The sequence below is a fragment of the Panthera pardus genome, unplaced genomic scaffold (assembly GCF_024362965.1).
Source record: "Panthera pardus isolate Hobbes unplaced genomic scaffold, ASM2436296v1 HiC_scaffold_11, whole genome shotgun sequence".
NCBI classification, from domain to species: domain Eukaryota; kingdom Metazoa; phylum Chordata; class Mammalia; order Carnivora; family Felidae; genus Panthera; species Panthera pardus.
This window is the reverse complement of record NW_026526666.1, coordinates 99,566,709-99,594,120: the sequence shown is the minus strand read 5'-3', so window position 1 is coordinate 99,594,120 and position 27,412 is coordinate 99,566,709. Positions and strand designations below refer to the sequence as shown.

Sequence of the window (27,412 nt, the reverse complement as noted above, 5' to 3'; positions counted from 1 at the left end):
GTAGGAGCACTTCCGCCAGACGCATACACTTCCGGCCCCCAGGAGCCAATGAGGATGCGGGCGCGGGTGTTTCCCTTTCTGGCGTCCGGGCTGCGGGTTCTCTCCGGGAGGATTCGGGCCGGTCGACCCTGAGGACGTGCGTGGTAAGCCCCCTGGCCGGAGCCCTTGAGAAACCAGGCTTTAGGGGAGGCAGCCCGGGACTCTTTTTGTCGCACGCCGAGGGGAGTTCAAGACGGCGGGGCCTTTGAGGGGCAGATATAGCGGTCCTCGAGGCAAGGTCACATTCAAGCTTGGGGCAAGGAGTCTTGCCCCTTCATTCTTTCCATCTTAACGTGGAACCAAAAGACTCGCTAAGTTTTCCTCTGGCCCCCTCTGAACAGGTAAAAATAAGCGAGTAAAAGTAAGTAAAGTCAGTCAATCAATCAGTCCTTTTCTAGAGGCTTCTTGTGTTTGGCGGAGGTGGGTGGAGGGCGGAGGAGAAAGTTCTCCATTCTGGAGGACTTCTGTTTCCTCCGAAATCCCTTTTCCACGTGTAAAGGCGACACCCATCTTCCCAGAAGCGGATTGACACGTTCCTTGAGGACACTACTCGCTTTTGGGCAACAAGTTAAAAGTTACTGAGAAAACTGGGCGGAAACCATTTTCTGGTGTTCCCAGCCCTTCTCCTTGAGTCCGTGGTCCCCAAGACCACATCAGGGTTGACGGCAAAATTGTTGCAGAGGTGTTGCCTTTAAAACTTTGAGTTTTTTAAAAAATTAATTTATTTTTTTGAGAGAGCGTGCGAGAGAATCCCAAGCAGGCTCCATGCCGTCAGCGCGGAGCCTGATTTGGGGCTCGATCTTGGGAACGGAACTGTGGGATTATGACCTCTACTAAATCAAGAGACGATGGCTTAACCGACTGAGCCCTCCAGGTCCCCCCCTCCCCCAAGGGTGTTGTCTTTAAAGCTCTTCCAGCCACGCCAAACAGAGGTTACCATAGAATCCTACCAGAATGAATTACTTCTGCCAGTTCTAATTGTAGAATTTCCTACTTATTACCATAAATTGCTTTTCAGCGTTACAATTTGGATGTGAAATCACTGTTCCAGCCCAACTGAAGACTGTTGACGCAGTTTGAATGGTTCCCATAACCTACCTTGCAAAAACGCTTCAGGTTCACAGAATTTCCTTTGTGAAAGTAAGTGACGGTTTACCTTAATGCAATTATCTCTGATTTTCGATACGTGCGTTGAGTGACGCGGAGCTCTTGGAGACAAATAGGATCAGTGCCAAACAAAACAAAACTGAAAAATATTCTTTGTTTCCCAGATTGAGGAACTTGCTAAATAAACATTTGCTCATTGTGTACTTCCCCTAATTTTGATGGTGATGATGATGATAGGGTGTTCTGTTCAGGCATCTGTGTCGGTCTGAGTATAAGTGGTGGCGGTAGCTGTGGAGGAAGGGCCTCCCCTGATCGTGCACTGTGCTTACCTGCTCTCTTTCTCGGTGACTTGATTTGACTTAGCACTTCTGTGCTGACGGTGTTCTTTGGGTTCTTGTTTAGAGCTAATGGATAATGAAAAACGTTCCTAGAGCATAAGTAAGAGAACTTGGTTTGGGTCCCAGTTGTCAAACAAAAATAGAATCCAGGTTTTGGAGGGGGGTGGGGAGGGAAGAGAAGAAATTGTAAAAAAAAAAAAGAAAAAGATGTTAGGTTGGTAGTTATCAGAGAGAGCATTGGGGGAAATAACCTCAGAGTTGGGAGTCATAACTGGGAAATACTACTTGGCAGCTGCAGGAGTTTAGGACATTTTAACTTGGACTTGGGATGGGAGCCCAGAGAGGATGGTTTGCTCCAACTAGGTAGGAAAAATGCTGGGGCAGGTGAAACTCGAGTGGCTTAACACGAAGTACATGAGCCAAAGGCTCTCTGAACATGTGGACCTCTTTTAAACGTCTACCAGGAGATAGCTTGTACTGTGGTCAATTTTGTGGCATAGTTAAGAGCATGAATTTTGTTTTTTAAATCTTAGAGAAAGAGACAGAGAGACAGACAGACAGAGCGGGGGAGGGGCAGAGAGAGAGGGAGACAGGGAATCTGAAGACTCCAGGCTCTGAGCTGTCAGCACAGAGCCTGATGCAGGGCTTGAACCCACAAACCATGAGATCATGACCTGAGCCAAAGTTGGCTGCTCAACGAACTCAGCCACCTAGGTGCCCCAGTTTGTTTGTTTTTTTCTTTAACTTTAAATGAGCAATGATAGATGTCAAAATCAAGGGGTTTTTTACTTTTTTTTTTTTTTTTTTAATGCAAGCTCTACACCCAATGTGGGGTTCAAACCCATAACCCTAGGATCAAGAGTTGCACACTCTAGGGGGGCCTGGGTGGTTCAGTCAGTTAAGGGTCTGACTTCAGCTCAGGTCATGATCTCACGGTTTGTGGGTTCGAGCCCTGTGTTGGGCTCTGTGCTGACAGCTCAGAGCCTGGAGCCTGCTTTGGATTCTGTGTCTCCCTCTCTTTCTGCCTGTTCCCTGCTCATGCTCTGTCTCTCTCATTAATTAATTTATTAATGTTATTAATAAACATTAAAAAAAATTTTTTTTTAAAGTTGCACACTCTACTGACTGAACCAGCCAGGCACCCCTGGTATTTTCTTATATACTAAATTTAATGAGTTTAGTGCTTACCGTATTTATTTATTTATTTATTTATTTATTTATTTATTTATTGTTAAAGTTTATTTAAGTAATCTTTACATCCAACATGGGGCTCAAACTCATGACCCCAAGACCAAGAGTTGCATGCTCCCCCGACTGACCCAGCCAGGTGCCCCTAATACTTATTTTTAGCTTCTCAAACTTCCCTTGACATCCTCCCAGAAAGCTGCTCATATGTACACATACCCTACATTTTGCTTATACATTCAGGGATGTTATATTCCTGAAGCCAGGCTCCAGATTAAGAACCCCAAAACAAAGCATTCCCCATAAAAATAGGTGCTCAACAGAAGACACTTCGCTTCTCAGCCAACATAGGTCATAGAGAATTTCCTTAGTCTGTGAGGTGGTTGTCTAAACTGTGCAGCAGCTAAAAGGTAGCACAGTTTCAGAATATTTCATAAATTTTACTCATATCGGAAAGAGCATAATTTATATTTCATATGGTATTAGTAGCATAAAATAAATGTTTCTTAATGAAATTAACTCTCATGAAACCAGGTTTGGTTTTGGGGGTAACAAAACCATTAAAGTAAATGAAAATTCAGTTTTATACGTTACGGGTTAGTTAAAATACTGTTTTAAATTATGCTTCGAGTTATGTTTATCAGTTAAGAAATGTGATTTTGGGGCTCCTGGGTGGCTCAGTTGGTTGGGCATCCGACTTCAGCCCAGGTTGTGATCTCACGGTTTGTGGGTTTCAGCCCTGCCTGCTGACAGCTCAGAGCCTGGAGCCTGCTTCAGATTCTGTGACTCCCTCTCTCTGTTCCTCCCCCACCCGTTCTCTGTCTCTTAAAAATAAACATTAAAAAAAAAAAAAAGAAACGTGATTTTACTTTCTGAAGTTAGGAATGTTGTGTAACTTCAAGATACAGAAATAGGGGCACCTGGCTGTCTCAGAAGAGCACATGGCTCTTATTTGTGAGTTCGAGCCCCATGTTGGGTGTAGAGATTACTGAAATTAATAAAAACTTGAAGGAAGGAAGGAAAGAAAGAATACCAAGCAGCCTTGGTCTTAAGCAGCCTCTTGCATTTAGAAACAGTTAAAATTTTCCCAACAGTGGGGCACCTGGGTGGCTCAGTTAAGCGTCTGCCTCTTGATTTCAGCTCAGGTGATGATCTCATGGTTTTGTGAGTTCGAGCCCCATGTTGGGCTCTGTGCACTGATCATGAGGAGCCTGCTTGGGATTCTCACTCTCCCTCTCTCTCTCTGCCCCTCCCCCACTCATGCTCTCTCTGTGTCTCTCAAAATAAATAAACTTAAATGTTCCAAATAGTGAAAAATAATTGGATTCTGAATATATTTTGAAGATGGAGCCATTAGGATTTCCCAATGGGGTGTGAGGGGCAAAAAGGCATTAAGGATGGTTTAGAGTACTTGGTCTTAGCAACTGGAAGGTTGGAGTTGTCATTACCTGAAGTTTTCAGGTAGATCAGGTTTGGGGGGTGGGATAAGACAGATCAAAAAAAAAAAAAAAAGGAAATTCCAATACAAATATTTGAGATATATTGATGTTTATCTGATATGTTAATATTTGGTTAATGAAGTCAGGAGAACATAAAAGTTTATGTTACTTAAAAATTTTTTTCATGTCTATTTTTGTGAGAGAGAGAGGAAGGGAGCTCGAATGGGAGAGGGGCAGAGAGCGAGGAAGACACAGAATCTGAAGCAGGTTCCAGGCTCCCAGCTGTCAGCACAGAGCCTGATGAGGGGCTCGAACGGTGAGATCATGACCTGAGCTGAAGTCGGATGCTTAACCAACTGAGTCACCCAGGCGCTCCTAGGTTGTGTTACTTTTAAAAAGTTTGTGTCAATCATAGTAAGAATTATTTCAGGGGCTTTCATGGTTAATGTATGGGTTACTCAGGTTTCTTTTTTTCCTCCAAGTTTTTATTTAAATTCCAGTTAGTAAACATACATATTTGGTTTGTTTCTGAGGTATATATGTTTGTTAGTTTGTTTTATTTATTTATTTTTTTTAAGTAAGCTCTACACCCAATGTTGGGCTTGAACTCACAACCCCAAGATGCAGAGTCGCATGCTCTACCAACTGAACCAGCCAGGCGCCTGAGAATTTGGAGAGTTTTTTTGTATTTTTTGTTTTTTAAAGTAATCTCTACGCTTAATGTGGGGCTCGAATTCACAACCTGGAGATTGGGAGTTGCATGCTCTACAGACTAAGCCAGTCAGGCGCCCCCATCAAGTTTCTAATTCCTAAGTTTCAACACTAGGTTTGGAATTTGGAAAGCACTCAGAAATGTCAGCATGTTGGATGGATAGTGTGTTAGGTAACTTCGCCTCCAGCAGGGGCCACCTGAATAGAGAAACAGGTGGAAACAGTCATTCCCACTTGTGAAGGTCTGTGCCTGTCATAGATGTGCTGGGAGATGTTTATATTGAATTTGATCCTCCTACCAATAGATAGTTCTTTTCCTCAAGAAATAGAGTTGTGTCTACTTCCTAAAGATGTGGAGAGCATCTGTGATTAACTAGCTCCTACTAAGAAACTCTAGAATCTATGAATACACACAGAAAAAGCAAGAAGACAAAAACCATCATGTAGGTCAATTGGCTATTTTCTCTAGACAACAATCGACTGTTGTGATGCAGAAGATTTTTGTAACCCGTGGGGAGGAGATTGTGGTTAGTTTTATTCTAAAATTTCCCACTACGTTTTTAAAGAACAATAAATTGTTCAAATACACAATGTAAATCACTGTTTTTTGAAACCAAACCTTTGTGAGGTTTTTAGGTTTTTTTTGTTTTTTTTTTTTTTGAGAGTGCTCGCAAGCGAGTGAGGGGCAGAGAGAGAGAGAGCTAGAGGGAGAGAGAAGCGGGGCTCACCTGAAGCAGGGCTCATGTTCACCCGAAGTGGGGCTCGAGCTCACCCGATGTGGGACTCCACCTGACACACTGTGAGATCATGACCTGAGCCGAAGTCAGATGCTTAACGGACTGAGCTAGCCAGGTGCCTGAAACTAAACCTTTGCTCATTGCTAAGATTCACATTTTCCTTCTTCCTTTTCAGTGCTTATTTCTATAGCAGCTATCCAGCTGATGACAATATTTTCATGAAATAAAAAGGGAGATTCAGAGAGAGTAATGATCTTGAAAGAACGTCCTTATCTGGGGCGAATTTGGTCGTGGTGTCAATCTGGTGATTTGGGTTGAACTGTTCCTTTTTATCCATTGTCCGTACTAATTAATACTTAAAGACAGCTTTCTTTCAGATGGCTGGTTCTGATGCGCTTCCTGATGTCTTAGCTGTGACGTCAGCCGACCACTTCACTCAGGAGTAGCAGGGTAGGAGCTGACCTGTTCGCGGGCAGCTGTCAGGTGGCGGGGCTGCCGAGACAGGCCTGGCCTGCCGACGACCTCCGTGGGAGGCGGGAGACCAGCAGGCCTCAAATGCCAACATCAGACCGTTGATGTAGCGCCTGGTCGTGCACAGGTCCCACTGCCCAGCCAGGTCAGCCCCAGGCCCGAGAAAAGTACTGCGGGATGAAGAAGGGGATCTCATTAAACGGAGTGGAAAGCACATGAAAAGGATGGCGTTTTATTTGCCATTCCGACCCTCTGTGCTTCCTCTTTACTTTGCTTTTCTAATTCCTGTGCTTCTTGGAGCTCTGGCTTTAGGAGGAACCGGGCGTCTCTTACAGCAGGACAGCCCTGCCTGAGCATTTACTGCCTTGAAGGACTGCTAAGCCTTTGACAAGGACAGGTTGCTCGGGAAGTTTTGCTCACCTGTGGAAACCAAGCTGCCCACCGACAGCAGCACAGACAAGTAGTAAAGTTCAGGGGTCGTTTTTTCCTGGATTTGGGAGGAGAAAAGCACCGTGAGGAATACTTGTTTTTTATTTTTTTTTTAAATTTTTTTTTAAAGTTTTTTTTTTTAACGTTTATTTATTTTTGAGACAGAGACAGAGCATGAACGGGGGAGGGTCAGAGAGAGGGAGACACAGAATCCGAAACAGGCTCCAGGCTCTGAGCTGTCAGCACAGAGCCTCACGTGGGGCTCGAACTCACGAACTGCGAGATCATGACCTGAGCCGAGGTCGGCCGCTTAACCAACCGAGCCACCCAGGCGCCCCTGAATACTTGTCTTTTAACTGGAACCCCTATTTACAGTGTTTTTGCCGAAAGGATTTCAACAATGGCCCCAGCTTAGCAGGAGATGGAAGGCTTGCTGCATACTTTGCAAAATGCAGTCCAACCGCTCCACTCTTCAGCGGTAGCTCAACTTTTTTTTTTCTTTTTAGTCTAATACAGTAGAATTTATCCGCAAAAAGAAAAATCTCTCCTGGAATTTTTATTTATTTATTTATTTTTTAGCGTTTGCTTATTTTTGAGAGAGAAACAGAACATAAGCAGGGGAGGGGCCGAGAGAGAGAGAGAGAGAGAGAGAGAGAGAGAGAGATGGACAGAGAGAGATGGAGACAGAATCTGATGCAGACTCCAGGCTCTTGAGATGTCAGCACAGAGCCTGATGCGGGGCTCGAACTCAGGAACCATGAGATCATGACCTGAGCCAAAGTCAGACGCTTAACCAGCTGAACCACCCAAGCGCCCCTCTCCTGGAATTTTTAAACTTTCCCTGGTGAAATGTTTTAACTGTGGCACGTGTCTAATTAAGAATTCTGTCTCTACATACGTCTGTTTTTACTGTGAGTAGAAAATATTGAAGACTAATGGTGTATTATGTACAGCCAAGCTTTCAGATTAAGATGAGCCTTTAGAAATTCAGTACTTAAAAACATACACAGTCAGTTGCCAGAACTGTTAACACCACGGTATAGACTCCTTCACTGAAGGATCCCACACCAAATACAGCAAACATTCTCTTGAGTGCCTGTGGGACGGGCTCCATCTGCGTAAACAGCACAGTAAAACCTAAAAGGACATCAGAGCAGCATCGATTTACTAGGTTTAATTATCTCTGAAATACATTCTTTTTTTTTTTTAAGTTTATTTATTTTGAGAGAGAGAGAGAAATTGTGAGTGGGGGAGGGCAGAGAAAGAGGGAGAATCGCCAGCAGGCTCCGCATTATCAGTGCAGAGCCGTTTGCAGGGCTCGAACTCCCTTACCGTGAGTCATGACCTGGGTGGAAATCAGGAGTCTGACGCTAAACTGACTGAGCCACCCAGGCGGCCCACAGGAATACATTCTTGAATGCACGCCTAAACAGTGTATGTTTCCTCGCTTCCCTCCTGTGGGACTCATGCTCAAAACCCAGCCAGGCTAAGGTTTTCCTTTAATATAGGTTCTGTTCTTAATATTGGTGGTGTTGGTAATAGGAACTATGACTGTTTTGTTTAATGATTCCTGTTATCTCATTTAAGCCTTAGCAAAACGAAGCAGGTAATTTATCTCCGGGTTATAAATGAGGTGGGGGGAGCTCAGAGAGGTTAAGTAACTTGTCGTGGAGTGAATATTTCAACTGGCCTCCCTCTGTCTCCAAAGCCAGTTCTTGCCACCATTACCTGTGTCGTCGCCTCTTGTGGAGCTGCGATTCAGTGGAAGACTCTAGAGCAGTTAGAGCAGTGCCCGAGGCCTTCGGTAACGATTTTTTCATTAAAGTTTAGGGACAATGCCTGGCTGGCTCAGTCAATGGATCATGCAACTCTTGATCTCGGGGTTGTGAGTTCGAGACCCATATTGGATCTAGAGATTATTTAAATGGATAAAAATCTTTAAAAAAATGTAGGCATAGTTTTTATTTAAATTACACATCACTTGGGGCGCCTGGGTGGCTCAGTCGGTTAAGCGTCTGACTTCGGCTCAGGTCACGATCTCACGGTCCGTGAGTTCGAGCCCCGCATCGGGCTCTGTGCTGACTGCTCAGAGCCTGGAGCCTGTTTCAGATTCTGTGTCTCCCTCTCTCTCCGACCCTCCCCCGTTGATGCTCTGTCTCGGTCTCAAAAATAAATACGTGTTAAAAAAAAAAATTACACATCAGTCTTCTAAGCACACACACAGGCAAAGATAATCGAAATGTATTAAGACATTCCTAAAACTCCACATTTCAGTGTCCACTGCTTCTCTATTACTTTTTTATTTCAAGTTGTTGAGGTCAGTGTTCTTCTACACGGTATCGTCTCCAGTTCAGTAACCGTTTATTAAATGAGTAAATGAATCTAGTAATTTTTATAGCTAAAGAATTTTATAACACCAACACAAAATGTTTGCATTTAACTTAATTCGGTTTCATACTCAAAGGTTAGGACCACCGGAAGGACAACCTTCCCCAGAAGGTTACTAAGGAACTTTAAAAATTTCCTTCACCTGAATTTTAAACGTGAATTTGTTTCTTAAGTTTCAGTCTGTGAGCTCCTGAAGAGCAGGAAGTCCCGTCTTCCCCATTTTTGTCTCAGCGGTGTCTGACAGACAGTAGGCACGTAATAAGTGCTTGATGAGTGTACACTTACCAATTGTGAAGAAAGTGAAGATGATATTACCAACCAGGTTGGTAAGGAGAGGTTGCCCGCAGTATCGGGAAGATCTGGGTCTAAAATCAATACACGGGGTCATACGTTAATTTATCAATTATTGGAAGAAATTCGCCCTGTAAGCACGATACCAGAAGGCACTAACCCTTGAATTCTAATCTTACTTCTGGCCCTGGGTTCATTTGGTTCCAGGCAACTCCCTTTTAACTGCAAATTAACGCTGCTAAATAGCCTACTAGTAATATTGAGAGTTGTTAATATTTCTGATCGGTGGACAAATAATGTTTACTGTCTTTCTAATTCATGTTAACTTGATATTTCGGTGGAAAATATCAAGAAGATAGTTTGTGGGAATTCTGGCCTTCTGGAGTAAGGAAGTTGGTCTAACTGCACACAAAACTCCTAGGACCTAAGTTGGAAAATTTGAATCAGGCTAATTCCAGGGAGTGTCACGGTTCCCATTTCTGTTTTGTCCCTTTTGTGGATTCTCGGTTTTCAGATTATTTCAGACTTTCCACATGTTTAGAGCTGCAGTTTTTTATTCTGAATGTATCGGGTTGCATTTATTTCATTTGTCCAGTGACAGAGTTATTAGCTGACTGACCTTTTCCGCAAGACTAATGTCCAACATAGAATCTGAAATAAGGTATCAAGTCATAATCTGGTCACGTATATCTATGTCGCCCTCGGCCCTGCAGACGTTAGCTCATGCTAGGCTGTTGAGACTGGGCTCTAGGGAATCCATAAGTGGAAACATTGGTGCCCTCGTTGTCTCCCATCTAACAGCTTCTTGTACTAAAAGAAGGAAGTGTTAAAACTCCATCTGCCCAAATCCCAACTGTTCTGTTCATATTGAGATTTTTGACTTTTTCAAAGAGGTGAAGCAGGTGACCACCATTGATAACAGGGACAAAAACATGGGTCAGGCTGCAGTTAAACTCATCACAGGAATGGCAGAGCGCACCAGAACCATCTCCAGAGGTCAGGCCCACATGCTGAGCTGCCCTGTGCTGGGGGTGGGGGTGAAAACACTTACCTTAGCAGAACATACAGCTGGAGGACTAGAGCGGTGGTCCCCAACAAGAACACCGTCACTTGGCTGCGTGAGACACAGCGAGTTACGTTTTACATTACTTCTTTAGTGATCAAATGGCTTCAAGAAACCGAATTTAGGTTCTGTTGCATGACAGTGTCACATTAGACCACAGAGAGAAAGTTTTAAACATAACAAAGATGACTTGAGATCCATTCCATCTGAGCACAATTATGTCTAATAAAACTTCACGAAGATTAGAACTGCCATTTCCTGAACTCCTACTACGTAGCAGGTGCTGTGGATACTGGTCCCCAAGGGATCTTTAGAACCTTGGTTCCTTTACTGCGACTTGACAACTCGCAGATAATAGTGAAAGTTAACATTCATCATGAGTAGACAAATGTGTCAAACATTTTTATTCACTTTCGTATTTAATATGCACAAGATCCAATGAGATAGGGACTCTGGTTCCCCATTTCATAAGTGAGGAAACAGACTCAGAAAGACTAAGTGTCTCGTCCAAGGACAAACACCCAGTAGTGATAGAGCTAGAGTTTGGAGCCGGGTCTGAGAGTCCTGACCATGGCCCTGTGCTGTGCCAGCCGCTGCCTCCTGCCACCCGGTTCTCATGGGGTGTCACCAATAAACAGAGTAAGCCGACCCACCCAGCTTCCACAACCAGGTGAAGTCTGCTGTTTCTGCTCATTTTTGAAATTCTTTTGAAATTACATGTACTTACATGCAACAGAAGATAGTGTAAGATAATATAAAATCCATGCATACGAGAATATCTTAATCTGAAAATAATAATACAAGATCCATGCATATAAGATCTTCCTCAGTAACTGATAGTTCTCTTTCTTCATCATAAGCTCTGTTATTTACCTTGATTATTTTATAAATGAGGTTTAGCACTGAGGGACCTTAGGGTATCTGTAGAAATTAAATCTACCCAAAGACACAGATTTATCCCGGTTGAAAGTATTAAAAAAAAAATAGTCTCAAAATATACCCCAAGACTGTTTAAAGCAGTGAAACATTGTTACAACTAGAATACGGTTAGAGGCTTGATGGGACCTTTTTGAAAGGAATAGCATCTTTTTAGGGGTATAAGTTCCAATCAGTTGACAAGTCAACGCATTAACATTCGGTCAACATAGATTTAATTATATTGAGCATTCTGAAATGTTACAAGATGGTTAACTTTTTCAGTGTTAACATTGAAAAAACTGACTTAATGTTTACAAAATGTTTCATTAATGTTTACATCTCAGTATTTTTCAAACCTGAGAAAGTCACCGGGCGCCTGGGTAGCTCGGTCAGTTAAGCATCCAACTCTTGGTTTTGGCTCAGGTTGTGGTCTCATGGTTTCATGGGGTCGAGCCCCCTGTAGGGTTCTGTGCTGGCAGCACTGAGCCTGCTTGGGATTCTCTCTCCCTCTCCCTCTGCCCCTCCGCCTCTCACACGGTGTCTGTCTCTTTCAAAATAAATAAACTTTAAAAAAAATTTAAGAAAGTATTATACGTCAGCTATATTTCAGTTTTTTAAAAGAAAAATGTGATTTAAAAATTGAAAGTAAATTTTAGTTCAATGTCAAGACTGTCTCAGGAAGAAATGAGTTTTTTGTTATAGCAAGCTGGGGAGGGTCACTTACAGCCTGAGCCGGTATGATCTCGGCAGCCAGCAGTGCAGGTGGTAGGCTGTGTGGGCCAGACAGAAGTGAATCATGGGGATGCTGGTCCTTGAGCACCTGGAGCAAAGCAAGGAGGACCCAGAACGGCCCTGTTAGAGCTTCCAAACTACTCCTCCCATTTGTCACCAGCTTGTCCCCTTTCCCTACCCACATATCGTGGTACCTTGCAGCGATACAGAGGAAGTACTTTTCCTTGGAGAGGGACGGATCCTTGTTTTTTTAAACACCCTGGGCTACAGTGGAGGGTGACTGTAACTCAATTCTTCAGTGGTTTTAAAGGTCTAGAGTCTAGTGTGAGCTCAAGTTGTCTGTCTTCATGATGAATTAATAGAACTGAGCCGGATATTTGAGATAGGTTGTGAATGTGACCAGGGAGAAAGCTTCCTTCAGCTAAGAGATCAGCTTGCTCCAGCCCCTTGCCCAGCCTTTCCCCTGAGGGGGGTGGGGAGACTGGAAACCTGAGTGCATCCCCAAGGTTGGGGAGGAGCTCTGAGCTCTTTGTTCTGTCCTTCCCTGAACAGCAGACCGCTCCTTGGGGACCCAAACCTCCCCTTACAGCTTTATTGTTCTTCCTGCCCACAGCTCAATCTCCCGTGGGGAGTGGTGTCTGAAACTTGAGGTGGGCGGGGCTGGAACTGACAGGCTCTCATTGATCATGCTCAGAAGCTGGCAGGATACCCTGATTTCCCTGTGGGCCCTGTCGGGCATGTCGTAGTCACCACCACCCCAATAATCTGTATGGGAATTGGGGGGTAGGGATGGGAGGGGTGGGAACAAGCCTCAAGTGAACCCTGGTATCATCCTTGAGCTGGTAATTGAAAGGTAGGACATTTAAATCATTCTTATGAATTAACTCATTTTTTTAAATGCTGTGTGGAGCATTACCGACCCTTCTCTCTTTATTTCTTATCAACAATTAGCAGTGTCCCTGTGACCCCTACCACTATGCTTTGTTGGGAGAAAGCCTCAAATGTTTATTGAATAAATGTTTATTTCCATTCTCACTGACTATTTTTTTTTTTTTTCAACGTTTATTTATTTTTGGGACAGAGAGAGACAGAGGATGAATGGGGGAGGGGCAGAGAGAGAGGGAGACACAGAATCGGAAACAGGCTCCAGGCTCTGAGCCATCAGCCCAGAGCCTGACGCGGGGCTCGAACTCACGGACCGCGAGATCGTGACCTGGCTGAAGTCGGACGCTTAACCGACTGCGCCACCCAGGCGCCCCACTCACTGACTATTTAAATTGAGGGACTCATAACTTTGTAACTGGCCTCCAGTCACATGACTTGTAACTGGTCTTGTTTTGCCCCTTCCAGTTAATCCCACAGCATCACCATCACCAGTGTTGTCACTTCCCTCCCAAGTAACAGCTGCCGTTTATTTTAGCACTGTTCTAGGGAATATGCAAGCACGTTGCCATGTATTAGTCTCAGAATTAATCCTCACGGTGACTGAAATTGGTTGTCATTATCCCTGTTTTACAGATATGGAAACTTAAGACTTGTAATTAAGTGATTTGGTTAAGCTGATAAAATCAATTAAGGTTGTAAGTCCCCATGTCTTATTATTTTTCTAAAACATTGTTTGTGTAGAACCGTGTTGTAACTCTGTTGCCCAGAAACCTTCAAAGGTTCCCATTGCCTGAGGGGTTAACATGCACTTTTCTCACCTCCTCAACCAGGAGGGCTCATTTCCAAACTACACAGCTCTGGTTTAATGCCTCCCCCCACCCCCCGCCACCTTTTTTTATTTATTTCTTTTGAAAGAAAGAGAGGAGAGAGAGAATCCCAAGCAGGCTCCATGCTGTCAGCACAGAGCCCAACTCAGGGCTCGATCTCAAACCATGAGATCATGACCTGAGCTGAAATCAAGAGTCAGTGAGGGACGCCCGGTGGCTCAGTCAGTTAAGCGTCTGACTTCGGCTCAGGTCACGATCTCACTGTTTGTGAGTTTGAGCCCCGCGTTGGGCTCTGTGCTGACAGCTCGGAGCCTGGAGCCTGCTTCTGATTCTGTGTGTCCCTCTCTCTCTGCCCCTCCCCTGCTCACGCTGTCTCTCTCTGCCTCTCAAAAATAAATAAGTGTAAAAAAAAATTTTTTTTTTTAAAAAGTCAGATGCTCAACCTACTGAGCCACCCAGGTCTCCCATTTTTCTTTTGATGAGTGAGCCTAGGAATCAGGAATCAAGTGGCCCTGGGTCTGGCACTCACTGTCTTTGTCCAATGAGAGCATAGAATCTGAGCAAAAGTGACTTGGTCACCCTGGCACTTGGGTCTAGACATTGTTGGGCTATAAATCAGTGGTCCTGACACAGGTTGTTTGAGCCCTGGGAAGTCTTGGAAGTGCACAGCGAGGTATATGACAGCCTCTATTTCCAGCGCATTTTCAACCCACTATTGATCTCAGATGTTTGTAATACTGAAAAGTTAGAAAAACGTAGATGTCCAGTGGTGGAAGATTAACTAGAAAAACGAAATATCTAACAATAGCTTATTTTTTGGAACAAGCTAAATGACTTTGGCCAAATTTGTTTTTGGTGGTGAGGCTTGAATGATAGGTGTGTGAACGCATTTTATCCATTGAAAAGTATCATACAGCTGTGTGTTTGTTATCTTTCATTGTATTTCTACATTAATTGGAAAAATACTCCAGCCTGTATAGGTAATTCCCCCAAAGTTCCCCACATGCTTCTAGCAATTTGGCATCATTGGAATTATATTTATAAGCTCTCAGAATGATTCTTTTGAAATATACTTTGGATATATAAGAATATTTTTTAGAGACGCCTGGGTGGCGTCAGTTAAGCGTCCGGCTCTTGGTTTCGGCTCAGGTCATGAGCTCACGGTTCGTGAGTTCAAATTCTGCTTGGGGCTCCGTGCTGACAGTGCAGAGCCTGCTTGGGATTCTCTTTCACTCCCTTGCTCTCTGTCCCTCCCCATTCGTGCGTATGTACTCTCTCAAGTGAATAAACTTAAAAAAATTTTTTTTATAATTTTACAATAACAAAACTATTTTTTGATAGTTAATAAGCAGTTTATCAAAAAACCCAAAACTGAGTGATTTGAGTTTAAGAGATTTGAAGGCTCACTGTGTTGGGGAGCAATAACTCCTGTGTTCTCAGAAGTCTTTCTAGCTGGACTAAGAATCAGAGTGACATGAGGGGGCTGAGAGGAATAAAACCACTGTAACAGGTGTACATATGGGGGATCCACATAGACACAGCAATTCCAAAGTCAGGCAACATGAGGTCTGTATGTCACTCTGAAGTCAGAAGGGGTGGGGGTCTGTGTTTTCAGAGGAGAGTAATGCGCTTTGTGGGGCGATAAAAACATGTTTGGTAATTAGACGTTTGCCCTGCTATACAGATGGGTCACTCAGATAAAATTTATCTCCACTAATAACCCTTATTCTGAGAAAGACCTCCAATTTAGATTCTTCTGTGTTCTTAAGGGAGGGACAGAAGTTTCTCTTGAGCCCGCAGGGTTCTCAGTACCTTCTGCTCAAAATAATCCACATGCCAAACTGGCACGTTCTGAACCTCTTCAGCTGACTCCCAGCACAATGAATGAAAAAGACCCCCACTAAGACACAACATTGTGGCATTTCAGATTCAGAGCATTGGGGATAAGGAAAACATCCTACAAATCTTCCAAAAAGAAAAAAGGTATGTAAAAAAGGAAAAGAATCAGAATGGCATTAGACTTTCAGCAGTAGTGTGGTATGCTAGGAGACAATGAAGAAATGCATTCATAATTTTAAAAGAAAATAATTTCAACTTGCTTTTTTCTCAGCTAAGCCGTTCATCTCTGAAGGAAGGATAAAGACATAACCAAACTTATTTCCCATGTACCTTTTATTATGAAGCTACTTGAGGATACATTCTAGAAAAATCAGGACATAAACCAAGAAAGACATGATGCAGGCCTCAGAAATAGGGGATCTGACTCAGAAGAGAGATGAAAAAGGTTTCAGAATGATAGCTGTACAAAGGATTAGAGACTTTCAGTCCACATTAGAGAATGAGTTCCGGGAGAAAAACCCTTCAGGAAAAAAAACCAGAGTCAATAGAGTAATAATGTTTGGTTGAACCATTTGAAATTCATGTTTTTGTAGATTAAAAAGAGTTGAACTATAGCGACATTATGTGCAGCATTAATAGTAGCTACATTCACAGTGTGTTTATGTCTTGTCAAAAGCAGTTGCGTGTATTGTCTCGCTTAATCCTCATGATGGTCACAAGGTAGGTACTGTTATTTTCTCTATTTTAAGATTGAGAAAACCGGGACAAAGGAAGATTAGGTTAAGGTCGGGTTGTCCTAGGTCATCCAGCCCATGTAGGTGATTTCTATGCAGGCAGTCTGGTTTCAGAGTTGGCAGGCAGTCTGGTTTCAGGTTGCTTCCCGCCCCCCCCCCCCCCCCCATAATGTAATAATGTCTCTGCCCAACATGGGGCTTGAACTCGTGACCCGGAGATCAAGAGTTGCGTGCTCTACCAACTGAGCCAGCCAGGTGCCCCACAGAGCATAGGTTCTTAACTGTTGTGCTATAACAGACAGGAGATCGGAGGATACTGTTCTGTGGAATCCGGCCGGTCCCAGGAGCGAGACCTGCAACACTGACCGCCAGGTTACCATACAGTGAAGCCCATTATGCATGGGCCCTACTCACCCACTCAGAACTTCCTATCAGCTCTTGTTGAAAGAAACTGAAAATGTATCATTCATGTTGGTAGAGAGATAAGAGAATGCATTGGTGAAAGAACAGAATACCATAAAAAGGAACATTTAGAGGACAAAGGTCTTTTTTTTTCTCTAAGTTTATTTATTTATTTTGAGAGAGAGAGAGAGCACAAGCAGGTGAGGGGCAGAGAGAGAAAGAGAATCCCAAGCAGGCCCCATATTGTCAGCACGGAGCCCGACACGGGTCTCAACCCCACAAACCGTGAGATCACGACCTGAGCAGAAATCAAGAGTTGGACGCTTAACCCACTGAGCTACCCTGACGCCCCTAGAGGACAAAGGTCTTTAAAATGAAGGCTATACTAGCAGAACTGAAAATCAGCTCAACAGATGGAGGATGGAGTTGAGAATATCTAGAAAGCGGGAAAAGAAAAGAAAATGAGAAGACCAGTCCAGCTGCCTCAGCTCCAAATAATAGCCATTTCCAAAGAGAACAAAGAAAACGGAAGGCAGAATGTCATCATTCAAGGACCTTTCCCAGAACTGAAGTTCATGAGCCTCAAGTTTGAAAGGGTCTGCCCAGTGCCCAGCACAACAGATGAAAAATAGAGTCACACTAGAGGACATCATTGTAAAATTTCGGAACGCTGGGGACAAAGAGAAGATCTCACAAGCTTCAGGGGAGGAAAAATGTAAGTCACATTCAAAGGATCCAGAATTGGGAGTGACTTTGGGTTTATCGCTGTTAACGCTGCAATCTACAAGCGATGCCTTCACAACTCTAGGAGAAGACGGGTTTCAACACAGACTAGAAACTATAGATATGCATGTAGAAGTTTGGGAATAGGCAGTGAGGGTGTGTGAGAGCTAATCCTCATGGATCATCATAGTAAACAGGTACTGTTTACTTTGGATAAATTTAGAAATAGCATTATAAGCACATAGTATAGAAATATGGTAGAATCTACCAGAAGAAATAGCTGAAAAAGTTAAAAGTGCTTGCTTTTAAGGGAGCTGCATAGAGGGTTTGGTGAGCAGGATGTGGCCAATGACTGTTGGGTTTCATTATGGGCCTTTTGCTGCCTCGTAATTTCTGAATCTATCTGAGTTCATTTAATAAAAGTTTAAATCTGTTGTATTACTTCATTAGGGTTATAGAAGGATCAAATGGAATAATATGAAAAAAGGTTTGTGAATTGTAAACTGTTCCTGAGCTGAAAGTGATAATGTGATCATGTTGACTAAGAGGCCGACTACTGTCTTGAAGGGCAGGTTGTCAGGGAGTTCCGTTTACGTGGTAGTTGATAACATCATTGTATCAGCTAACTGGAGCCGCAGTAGGGCAGTCATAAAACTTCAGCAGCATGCACGTTTCATTTTTGCTTATGAGTCTAGGGTCAGCTTGTGGGTTTGTTGATGTAAGCCAGGCTCAGCTGATCTCACCTGGGCTGTGTGTCTGAGCACGTCGTCTGCGGTTTGGCTGGTGCAGGATGGCCTCAGCCGCACAGCCAGTGGTTGGCTGTCAGCGGGGGCACCAGCTGTCTCCCGCGTGTTCTGTCCAGCAGGTTGGCCTCGGCTTGTTTTCATGGCAGAGGAGGGAGGCCAAAAGAGAGCAGAAGTGTGCAGACCTCAAAGGCCTGGGCTCAGAACTAGCACACTGTCCTAACTGCCACATTCTCTTGTCCGAAGCAAGTCACAAAGAGGGGGAAGGAGATTCCATCCCTTTCTGGCAGGAGCTGCAAATTCACAGTGAAAAGGAAGGGTGGAGAAATGGGGCTGTCCTTGTCATCGAAGCCAAATATTTTTATCCATTCACTTGGAATGGGAATGTGAAAGGCCACTGAAGACCTATAACTGAACGTATGTTCTTTTCCTTTGCAGACAACGAGCAGGGTGTCCGAGTTTTCCATTTAGATCAACAACTTCAAATTCTTAGCATGGAGAATTCAGAGAAGACAGAAGTGGTTCTTCTTGCTTGTGGCTCCTTTAATCCTATCACCAACATGCACCTGAGGCTATTTGAGCTGGCCAAGGACTACATGAACGGAACAGGTAGGAACAGTAGCCAAAAGCAATGATAGGGTTCAGGCCACTACCCCAAAATATGGCCCTTTGTCACGTTGGACATTTTAAGCTGAAGCAGTTTGAAAAAATGGCAGAAACAGGAAGGTCACTCTGACCTCCTCCCCACCCTTCTCGGAAGCAGCTCAAAAAACCTTCACATCAGGGGCGCCTGGGTGACTCAGTCAGTTAAGTATCCAACTCTTGGTTTCTGCTCAGGTCATGATCTCAGGGTTGTGGGATCGAGCCCTGCGTTGGGCTCTGTGCTGACAGCGTGGAGCCTGCTTGGGATTCATTCTCTCTCTCTCTCTCTCTCTCTCCCCCCCTCCCTCCCTCCCCCCTCTCCCTCTCCCTCTCTCTCTTTCCCCCTCTCTCTCTGCCTCTTCCCTGCTTGTGCTCATTCTCATGCTCTCTCGAAATAAATAAATAAACTTAAAAAAAAACGCCAACCAACTAACCAAACAAACCTTCCTGTGGGAGCTGTCCTCCCTATACCGGGAGGAAAGGAGCATCCTTATTACTAAAGGCAAATCAATGCCTAGAAGAATCTAAACTAACAGGCCTTGCTAAATTTCCCTGAATTTTGTGAACGTACCTCAAACTCTTTGCCCTATCATTTTTCTCTACAACTGTCCGCTCTTCACCAAGCCTGACATAAAAATACCCAGGTTTAACTGTTATTTCCTTACGAAGGTACCACGTAACATAAGCCTTCTATTAAATAAATTTCTATGTTTTTTCCCGTTTTTCTTTGTCAGTTTAATTTTTATTTTTATTTTTTTATTATTTTGTAATGTTTTTATTTATTTTGAGACAGAGACAACATGAGCAGGGGAGGGACAGAGAGAGAGGGAGACACAGAATCCGAAGCAAGCTCCCGGCTCGGAGCTGTCAGCATAGAGCACGACGCAGGGCTCAGGCTCATGGACTGTGAGATCATGACCTGAGCTGAAGTCGGACACTCAACTGACTGAGCCACCCAGGCGCCCCATTGTCAGTTTAATTTTTAGACCCAGCCAGGGACCCAAGGAGGGTCAAGGAAAATGATTTTCTCCCCTACATAATATATTTGTAATGTAAAGGATCATGCTATATGCTGATAGATAGATGGACACCTGGGTGCTTAAACTCACCAGTAATCCTAATAATTGAGGAACGAAGATAAAAAACAAGGTCTAGTTTGCCCATCACATGGACAAAAATGTTCAAACTTGATAATGTCAAGTATCAGAAGTTGAGGAGAAATGGGCTCTCGTATACACTGTAAGTGAACAATACCAATTGATTAAGGCTTTTTACGAGGCAATTTGGCAATATCAAAATTTAGATTGTGTAGGGGGTGGGGAATTAGTGATGAATGGGAACAGAGTTTCAGTTGGAGAAGGTGCAAAAGTTCTGGAGACGGATGGTCGGATGGCTGCAGAGATGTGAATGTGCCTGATGTCCCTGAGCTGTACAATGAAGGCAGTCAACGTGGCGAATTTTATGTTATGACTGTTTCACCTCGTTTATAAATGAGTGGGTGGATGGATGGAAAGAAAGAAAGAAAGAAAGAAAGAAAGAAAGAAAGAAAGAAAGAAAGAAAGAAAGAAAAAGAAAGAAAGAAAACCTAAATCCCTTTTCTGAAACCCCAGGGGGCGGGACTCTGTTATAAAACCAGAGTGATGATAATCCTTCCTGTGTGTAAAATCTGACTTGTTACACCTCGCTTCAAATCTGACTCTTTATCCAGGAAAATACAGGGTCATCAAAGGCGTCATCTCTCCTGTGGGCGATGCGTATAAGAAGAAAGGACTCATCTCTGCCCACCACCGAGTTATCATGGCAGAATTAGCCACCAAGAATTCAGAATGGGTGGAAGTTGACACCTGGGAAAGTCTTCAGAAGGACTGGGTAGAGACCTTGAAGGTGCTAAGGTATTCATGGTGAGGTCGGCTTTGTCAGTCCTGCGGGAATGGGCTGGGCCTTTTTGCCTTGTGTCAGTGTGGCCCGTGTCTGTGAACAGAACACGTTTGCAAACCGTGACCAGGGTGGGGAGGGCGTTTTCATGGGCTGCGCTGTTCCCTCGTAAGGTTACGTCTCAGGTGTGGGGCGTGGCGGCTCCTTAGCCTTCATGTCCTTCATCGTGTTGTTAGGTGTTTGCGTGCTCGTTACTATTGCACCTCTGTGGGAGACAGCATCCACAGAGAAGCCTGCCTGGTCTATCGGGGCCCCAAATGAGAAAGGCAAAATCATAAGAAGACATTGTTGTCGTTAATCTTCTTAAGTTTAAAAGAGAGAGGCAGGTAGGGGCTCCTGGGTGGCTCAGTTGGTTAAGCATCTGACTTTATGATCTCACTGCTCATGGATTCGAGCCCCACATCAGACACTGCTGACAGCTCAGAGCCTGGAGCCTGCTTCAGACTCTGCGTCTCCCTCTCTCTCTGCCTCTCTCTCTCTCTCTCTCTCTCTCTCTCAAAAATAAACATTAAAAAAAAATTTTTTAAAAGAGAGAGGCGGGTAATTTAAACAAGAGAAGCCATGGTGCCTGGTCGTGGACAGTCCTGATTTTGGGTGTTGCTTCCATGATGGCATACTGGGTTTGTCCCAGATCGCTGTGCTCGTACCTTAGAAACATTTCCCGCTAAGGATTCAGAAACTAGAGTGAGCAACAGCTAATTAATTATTACTTAATGTTATCTTTCTGAAAAACCTTTCCATCTAATGTCAGTTCTTAGAGTTCTGAGCCTTCTGGTTCTGACCACATCAGTTAGGGTTTGGACAGGAAATAGAGACCACCCTGATTGTTTTAAGCAGAAAGGGATTTAGGTGCTCGTGCAGAAGTGTCAGAGGGCTGGAGGAGGGGAAGTTGGGTTTGTTTCAAGGTCATACCTCCTTTAGCTGCGGTGGCCATTCAGAAAGCGGTTCCTGTCCCTATCCCCACAAATGCGGCTGTTAAGCTGTCCCAGTCTCCTAAAGTTGGTGACTGGACAGTGGAATACAGGATCTGGCCACTGTGTTCACTCCGTAAGAGGTTGCTTCTCAGGCTCCACAGCCCAGAAAGATGGCCTGTGCCTCCCGTCTTCCTTCCAGCTCTCTTGTGAGTGAACCCCATCGGCGGAATCTCTCTCACGTGAGAACCTCTGGGAGGTGTGTCCGGGGGAAGATAGGACACCAGGCCAACAGAGGCTATCTGGCACAGCAGCTTATCAAGAGGAACGGCTTTTCAGACTTGGCAGGGAGAAGTCAGCCCTCTTCACTGGCCAGAAATTCTCTCCTGTCAGATACCAGCCTTCTGCATCCACGACCTTACCCAGCCCCCTCCCTGACAGCCTTGCTGTCCGTTACATATTAACGCAGCTGCTCAAGAGCGAAGGGAGTTAGGGGCACAGGACACACTTGGCTCCCCAGGTGTAGCTCATGTTGGGTAACCGCACGGTTGTAAAGCACTGGGCATCCTGCTGCCGATCCAGAACGAGGCTGCCCGTGAGTCCCGCCGGTGGTCCCTTCCTTCTAGGCTTCGGGCACTTGTCCTCTCTAGGACCTTATGCTTGGTGTTGTGGCTCTCCACTACTAGGTGAAGCCACACTCTTCAGGGGTCAAGAGTGTGGGCTCTGGAAGCAGACTGCTGGGGTTCAAGCACCGGCTCCGCTACCTATAAGCTAAGTGACCTTGAGCAAATTAGAGTTCTCTCTCAATGGGGATAATAAGCAGTTCTGATATAATGCTGGCAATAAGAGAGTTGCTTTACTTTTTTTTTTTTTTAAGATTTATTTATTTATTTATTAAAAAAAATTTTTTTTTTTTTTTTACATTTATTTATTTTTGAGAGACAGAGAGAGACGGTGCAAGCAGGGGAGGGGCAGAGAGAGAGGGAGACACAGAATCCGAAGCAGGCTGCAGGCTCTGAGCTGTCAGCACAGAGCCCGACGTGGGGCTCGAACCCACGAACCGTGAGATCATGACCTGAGCTGAAGTCGGACACTTAACCAACTGAGCCACCCAGGCACCCCTAGTTTTATTTATTGAAGTAATCTCTACACCCAGCGTGGGGCTCAAACTCACAACTCCAAGATCAAGAGTCGCTTTTCCGACTGAGCCAGCCAGGTGCCCCAATAGAGTTGCTTTACAAAAGCCAGAGCATTCACTCAGTCAGGTTGTTACTGAATGCCTCCTGCCTCCCAGGGAGTCTGCCAAGAGCTGGAGTTACAGCTCTAAGCTTTCGCTTCCCTCCATTATGGGAATAATAATGACAATAATGATATTTATGGCATGGGATGTTGGGAAGATTTCATCAAATGATCCATGCAAAGGACTTAGTGGAGTGCTTAGCACATAATAAATAACTAATGTTAACTCTTATTATTGTGACACACACATAAAGCTTAGAATAGTAATCGCTACCATCTGCTGTGTTCCCAGGATCTCCTTACTTTCTATGCCCGGTAGCCAGTCCCCGGGCGCTACTGGCCAGCCTCCACGCTGACCCGGAAGTACTGGGTGCTGGTCAGCATCCATTCTGACTGATAGGCCTTGGGTGTACCTGTGGTTTACATGTTCTTAATATGACACAGCCTGGACCTCGGGCCAGAGGCTCTGAGCCATCTCCAGAGAGACAGTATTCTGGTTGGATGTTGTGAGAAGAGGATGTTCTACTGCTTTGTTGTTTTCTAGACACTATCAGGAGAAACTGGAGGCCAGTAGCTGTGATCACCAGCAGGACTCACCTAGGCTGGAGAGGCCTGGACGGAAAAGGAAGTGGGCTGAACAAAGACAAGATTTTAGTCAAAAGGAATTGCTAGAGCCAAAAACAAAAGGTCTGTATGTTTTATCAAGACTTACCGACTGGAGTGGATAAGATCGTAGTGCTGAGCAAGCCCCCTTTGTATTTTCATTTCATATTCAGGATGCTTGGCTGCCTGGAAAATGCCCCTTGTTAGTTTTGGGACCGGAGGGAGGGAAGGAGAGGAAGGAAAAGGCACCTTGAACTTCCTTCTCCTGCAGCGGTCCTTAACTTTTGCAGTCCCTAGATCTCTTTTGAGAATCGGATTCGGATCAAAACTATGAACCCTCTAGCCAGAAAAACACATAGATGCATTCATTTTGACTCAGGGAGTTATTAGCGACGCAGACCCTGAAGCTGTGTTTTCTTCTTCCCAGATGTGCCAAAAGTAAAGCTGCTGTGTGGGGCAGATTTATTGGAATCGTTCGGTGTTCCCAATCTGTGGAAAAGTGAGGATATCACCCGAATTGTAGGAGACTATGGGCTCATCTGTATTACTCGGGCTGGAAACGATGCTGAGAAATTCATCTACGAATCCGACGCACTGTGGAAACACCGGAACAACATTCACCTGGTAAATGAATGGATCACCAATGACATCTCCTCCACAAAGATCCGGCGAGCCCTCAGAAGGGGCCAGAGCATTCGCTACTTGGTGCCAGACCTTGTCCGAGAGTATATCGAAAAGCATGACCTGTACAGCCCTGAGAGTGAGGAGAGGAATGTTGGGGTCGTCCTGGCTCCCTTGCAGAAAAACACTGCAGAAGCTAACTCGTGACTCCTGCACTTTGGACTTGTCTGTTGGGAATGTGAAAGAGTCTGGGTGTTAGTGACCGGGAAGAAGAATCGTGATCCTGTTTCATAAACTAAAGCTTTTTAAAAGTTTGGTAAAAATCACCAGTAGATGAAAATATGGTTTGTCTTTTTTTTTTTTTTTTTTTAAATGTAGTGCTTTTTAAAAAAAAAAAACAAAAAAACATGTTTATTTGGAGAGAGAGCGAGCGGGAGAAGGTCAGAGAGAAAGAGGGAGAGAGAGAATCCCAAGCAGGCTCCTCACTGTCAGTGCAGAGCCCAACGTAGGGTTCGATTCTGTGAACTGTGAGATTATGACCTGAGCCAAATTAGGAATTGGATGCTCAACTGACTGAGCCACCCAGGCGCCCCTACGTCTATCTTTTTATTGGAAATTGTCAAAATGGATGTTTTCAAGATGGTCTTTTTTTTTTTTTTTTTTTAAAGAATGTACAAATCCTTTAATCTTTAAAACAAGGGATTAGCAGCACTAAAACCAGAAGACATTCAACTATACTAACTACAAATAAGTCAGAAAGGACCTCTCTGGTCTACCACATAAGCGGAGCAAAGTGGGAAAGCAAGAGTCCATTTAAAATCTTAACTTCAGTTAGAAAGGGAATTAACATTTTATGCGTGCCCATTTCTAGGCATTCTTCACCGAGGGGGCCAAGGAAACAATTCTTAAAGTAGTGATCGTGTAAAATGCACCACTGATCGGTCATCTTCAGCTACGCAGGATACAGGTTGTGAATACACCTGGCAGAAACCGTGCTAAAGATTCAGTCTCTCTGGCACACGTCAGAAATTGGCCACTTCAGCTCTGCCAAGACGCACCTCCCTGGAGCTTTACCTTTGGAGGCTGGGAGAAAGGTCCAGGCCCTCAGAGAGTCAGAAAGGTGCACAGGTGTTTCTGATGCCCACCAGAGGCAGAGAAACAGTCTGGGGAAGGGAATTGCATCCTGTTTCATAAACTAAATCTTACAAGTTTGGTAAAAAATCAGCAGTAAATTAAAAGGTTGTACATTATGTGTGTTCTCTTAGCACGGCCTCTCGTGGCTCTGTCCGTCTGCCCTTTTGCCGTCTCTGCAGGAACAACTTCAGAGATGTTATCATGCTACCTGGAACAGAGAGGACCGCGGAGAACGAGGGATCCTGTTTAAGGGTTTTATTAAGTGTCCGTGCTCTTAGCCTTTCTTGACAGCTTAATAATCAAAAGATGAACGAAGGTCTTAAGAACATGAGAAATGCCTCACTGAGTCAGCTCAGCAGTCCTTCTGGCTCAGAATCTCAGAAGAACACTCTGTGATCTCACTCTAAAATTCTCTGTTGAGTTTCTCAAGAGCCCCTCTGTTCCTGCTCTGGCCCACCGTGAACCTGCCATGTGTGAATTTAAGCAGTAAAAGGGTCTACTTTCTTACACTTCTTCTCATCCTTTTGTCTGGATTTTAACCAAAGTAGAACTCCCAAATAATAATCGAAGTCATAGTTTCTATGTTACAAATGCAAGCTTGTTATATATAGTTTGATGCATTATGATTTTGTGGAAATTTTACCAATTGGTAAAGCAAAAAAGACCAGAAATAGCTTTTATAGAGTAGTTTCATGTTGCATGAAAATTATCCTGTGATAAAAAGTTCACTTTCTGATGCAAATAGAATAATTTACCTTTTTTCAATTTATATTTTATACCTACACCATTCTAGATGAAGGATTAATAACCCTGCCAAAGAAAAATACAGCTGTGTGGTTGTACAGTCAAATCTGAATCCACAGTTCGAAAAGGGAAAATATTAAAGCTGGCAAACAAATAAAATCTTTAAAAGAAAAAAAGAGAGGGTGGGGAGAGTCCCTGGCTGGCTCAGCAGTCAGTAGAGCGTGCGACTCTTGACCTCAGGGTTGTAAGTTCGAGCCCCACGTTGGGTATAGAGATTATTTAAAATAGCATCTTTTTTTTTAATGTTGATTTATTTATTTTGAGAGAGAATCCCAAGCAGCCTACATACACGCTGCCAGCACAGAGCCCCATGCAAGCCTTGATCTCATGAACCATGAGATCGTGACCTGAGCTGAAATCAAGAGTTGGTTGCTTAACTAACTGAGCCACTCGGGCACCCCCCAAAAATAAAACCCTAAAGAAAAAGCTGGCCAACGTACCCTACCGCTACTTATTCCTTTCTTTTCTTTTTAAGTGAGAGAGGGCAAGGTGGAGGAGAGGAGCAGAGGGAGAGAAAGAGAATCCCAAGGTCCTCGCTCAGCATGGAGCCCATCGCAGGGATCAGTTCCACAATCCTGGGATCACAACCCACGCCAAAATCAAGAGCTGAACACTCAACCGACTAAGTCATCCAGCCGCCCCTGACTTATTCTTACTAAAGCCAACAGGCCAACTTCACAAAGACCTTGAGGGGGTGCAGAGCCTGGCACCAGTAGGGTTCAGTCTCTCTCTGCTGAAGGAGTGGTGGGTTAGAATCTCAGACCACAGAGATGAAGGTCATTTCTTCCTCTCCTTGACTTTCTGGAGTTGAGAGTTGAAGCAATATTGAAAAATAACCGCCTAGAATAGATGAAGCTACCGAAATGAAACTTCGATTTCTTCTGGAAAACCACACTTAGTCCAGCTGGTATGGGTGCCAACTGCAGAAAGGTTACATTGCCAGAAACTTCTCTTTTATTTTGTAGAAACTTCTCTTGTAACGTGCCTTCCTACCTAGAAGTGCCCAGCCTGCCCAGCTGTGAGTATACTGACCTCAGGATCCACTGGATAAAAATAAAGCGTTTGGGAGCCTCCCAGGAGACTTGGTAATAGTGAAACAAGCCTGTTGTTGTGCTGTTTATGAATCGATACCTTTGTACACAGAACGACCTGCTTCGCCTTTTGTCCTAGTACCAAAAATGCTGCTAACCCCACAGCTTCATAACATAGTTTTGGGTGACCTCCAGGGGAGAATTTCCTGTTTTGATAATGGAAATTAGAACAATGCACTTCACAGGGGAATAAATACTAATAACTGTTGTGACTTCCATCGAGGAAGAAGAAAATATGCCACTGTACTTCCTATCATCCCTTTTTCCTAATTTGCTTTTGTAACAATTTTGAGTTTAGGAAATATGTGAAGCTGGTATTTTTGTGTTTGACGCTGGTGTTTATGAAGTGTCGTGCTCCTTTACTCCTTACCTTGTATAATTTGAATGCAGCAAATGAATAAAAGTCCCTTACTGGCTGAATATACAACATA

At 44.2% G+C, this 27,412-nt stretch overlaps 1 protein-coding gene across 5 annotated transcripts; it reads left to right on the top strand.

The window, feature by feature from the left end:
* Nucleotides 1-20: 20 nt before the first annotated feature.
* NMNAT1 (nicotinamide nucleotide adenylyltransferase 1) lies at nt 21-27,412 on the top strand. Of its 5 annotated transcripts, XR_008420882.1 has the most exons (7): nt 21-143; nt 1,058-1,179; nt 18,440-18,610; nt 20,352-20,535; nt 23,273-23,415; nt 23,759-26,602; nt 26,856-27,412. XR_008420882.1 is itself a non-coding variant. In XM_019461331.2 (6 exons), exons 3-6 carry the CDS (start codon nt 18,496-18,498, stop codon nt 24,157-24,159), a joined length of 843 nt encoding a protein of 280 aa, XP_019316876.1. In that variant the 5' UTR covers nt 21-143; nt 1,058-1,179; nt 18,440-18,495; the 3' UTR covers nt 24,160-27,412. The 5 variants fall into 5 exon arrangements, 4 of the variants coding, with proteins under 4 accessions (XP_019316876.1, XP_053754989.1, XP_053754988.1 ...); XM_019461331.2 differs by having other exon boundaries at nt 23,759-27,412; XM_019461332.2 differs by lacking the exon at nt 21-143 and adding an exon at nt 188-380 and having other exon boundaries at nt 23,759-27,412.

What these genes read in the sequence shown, in the direction of transcription:
- NMNAT1 (XM_019461331.2), top strand. Translation starts at nt 18,496, where the DNA reads ATGGAGAATTCAGAGAAGACAGAAGTGGTTCTTCTTGCTTGTGGCTCC. An exon ending in GGACTACATGAACGGAACAG is followed by an intron (nt 18,611 to 20,351) that starts GTAGGAACAGTA and finishes CTCTTTATCCAG; the next exon opens with GAAAATACAGGGTCATCAAA. An exon ending in GAGACCTTGAAGGTGCTAAG is followed by an intron (nt 20,536 to 23,272) that starts GTATTCATGGTG and finishes GTTGTTTTCTAG; the next exon opens with ACACTATCAGGAGAAACTGG.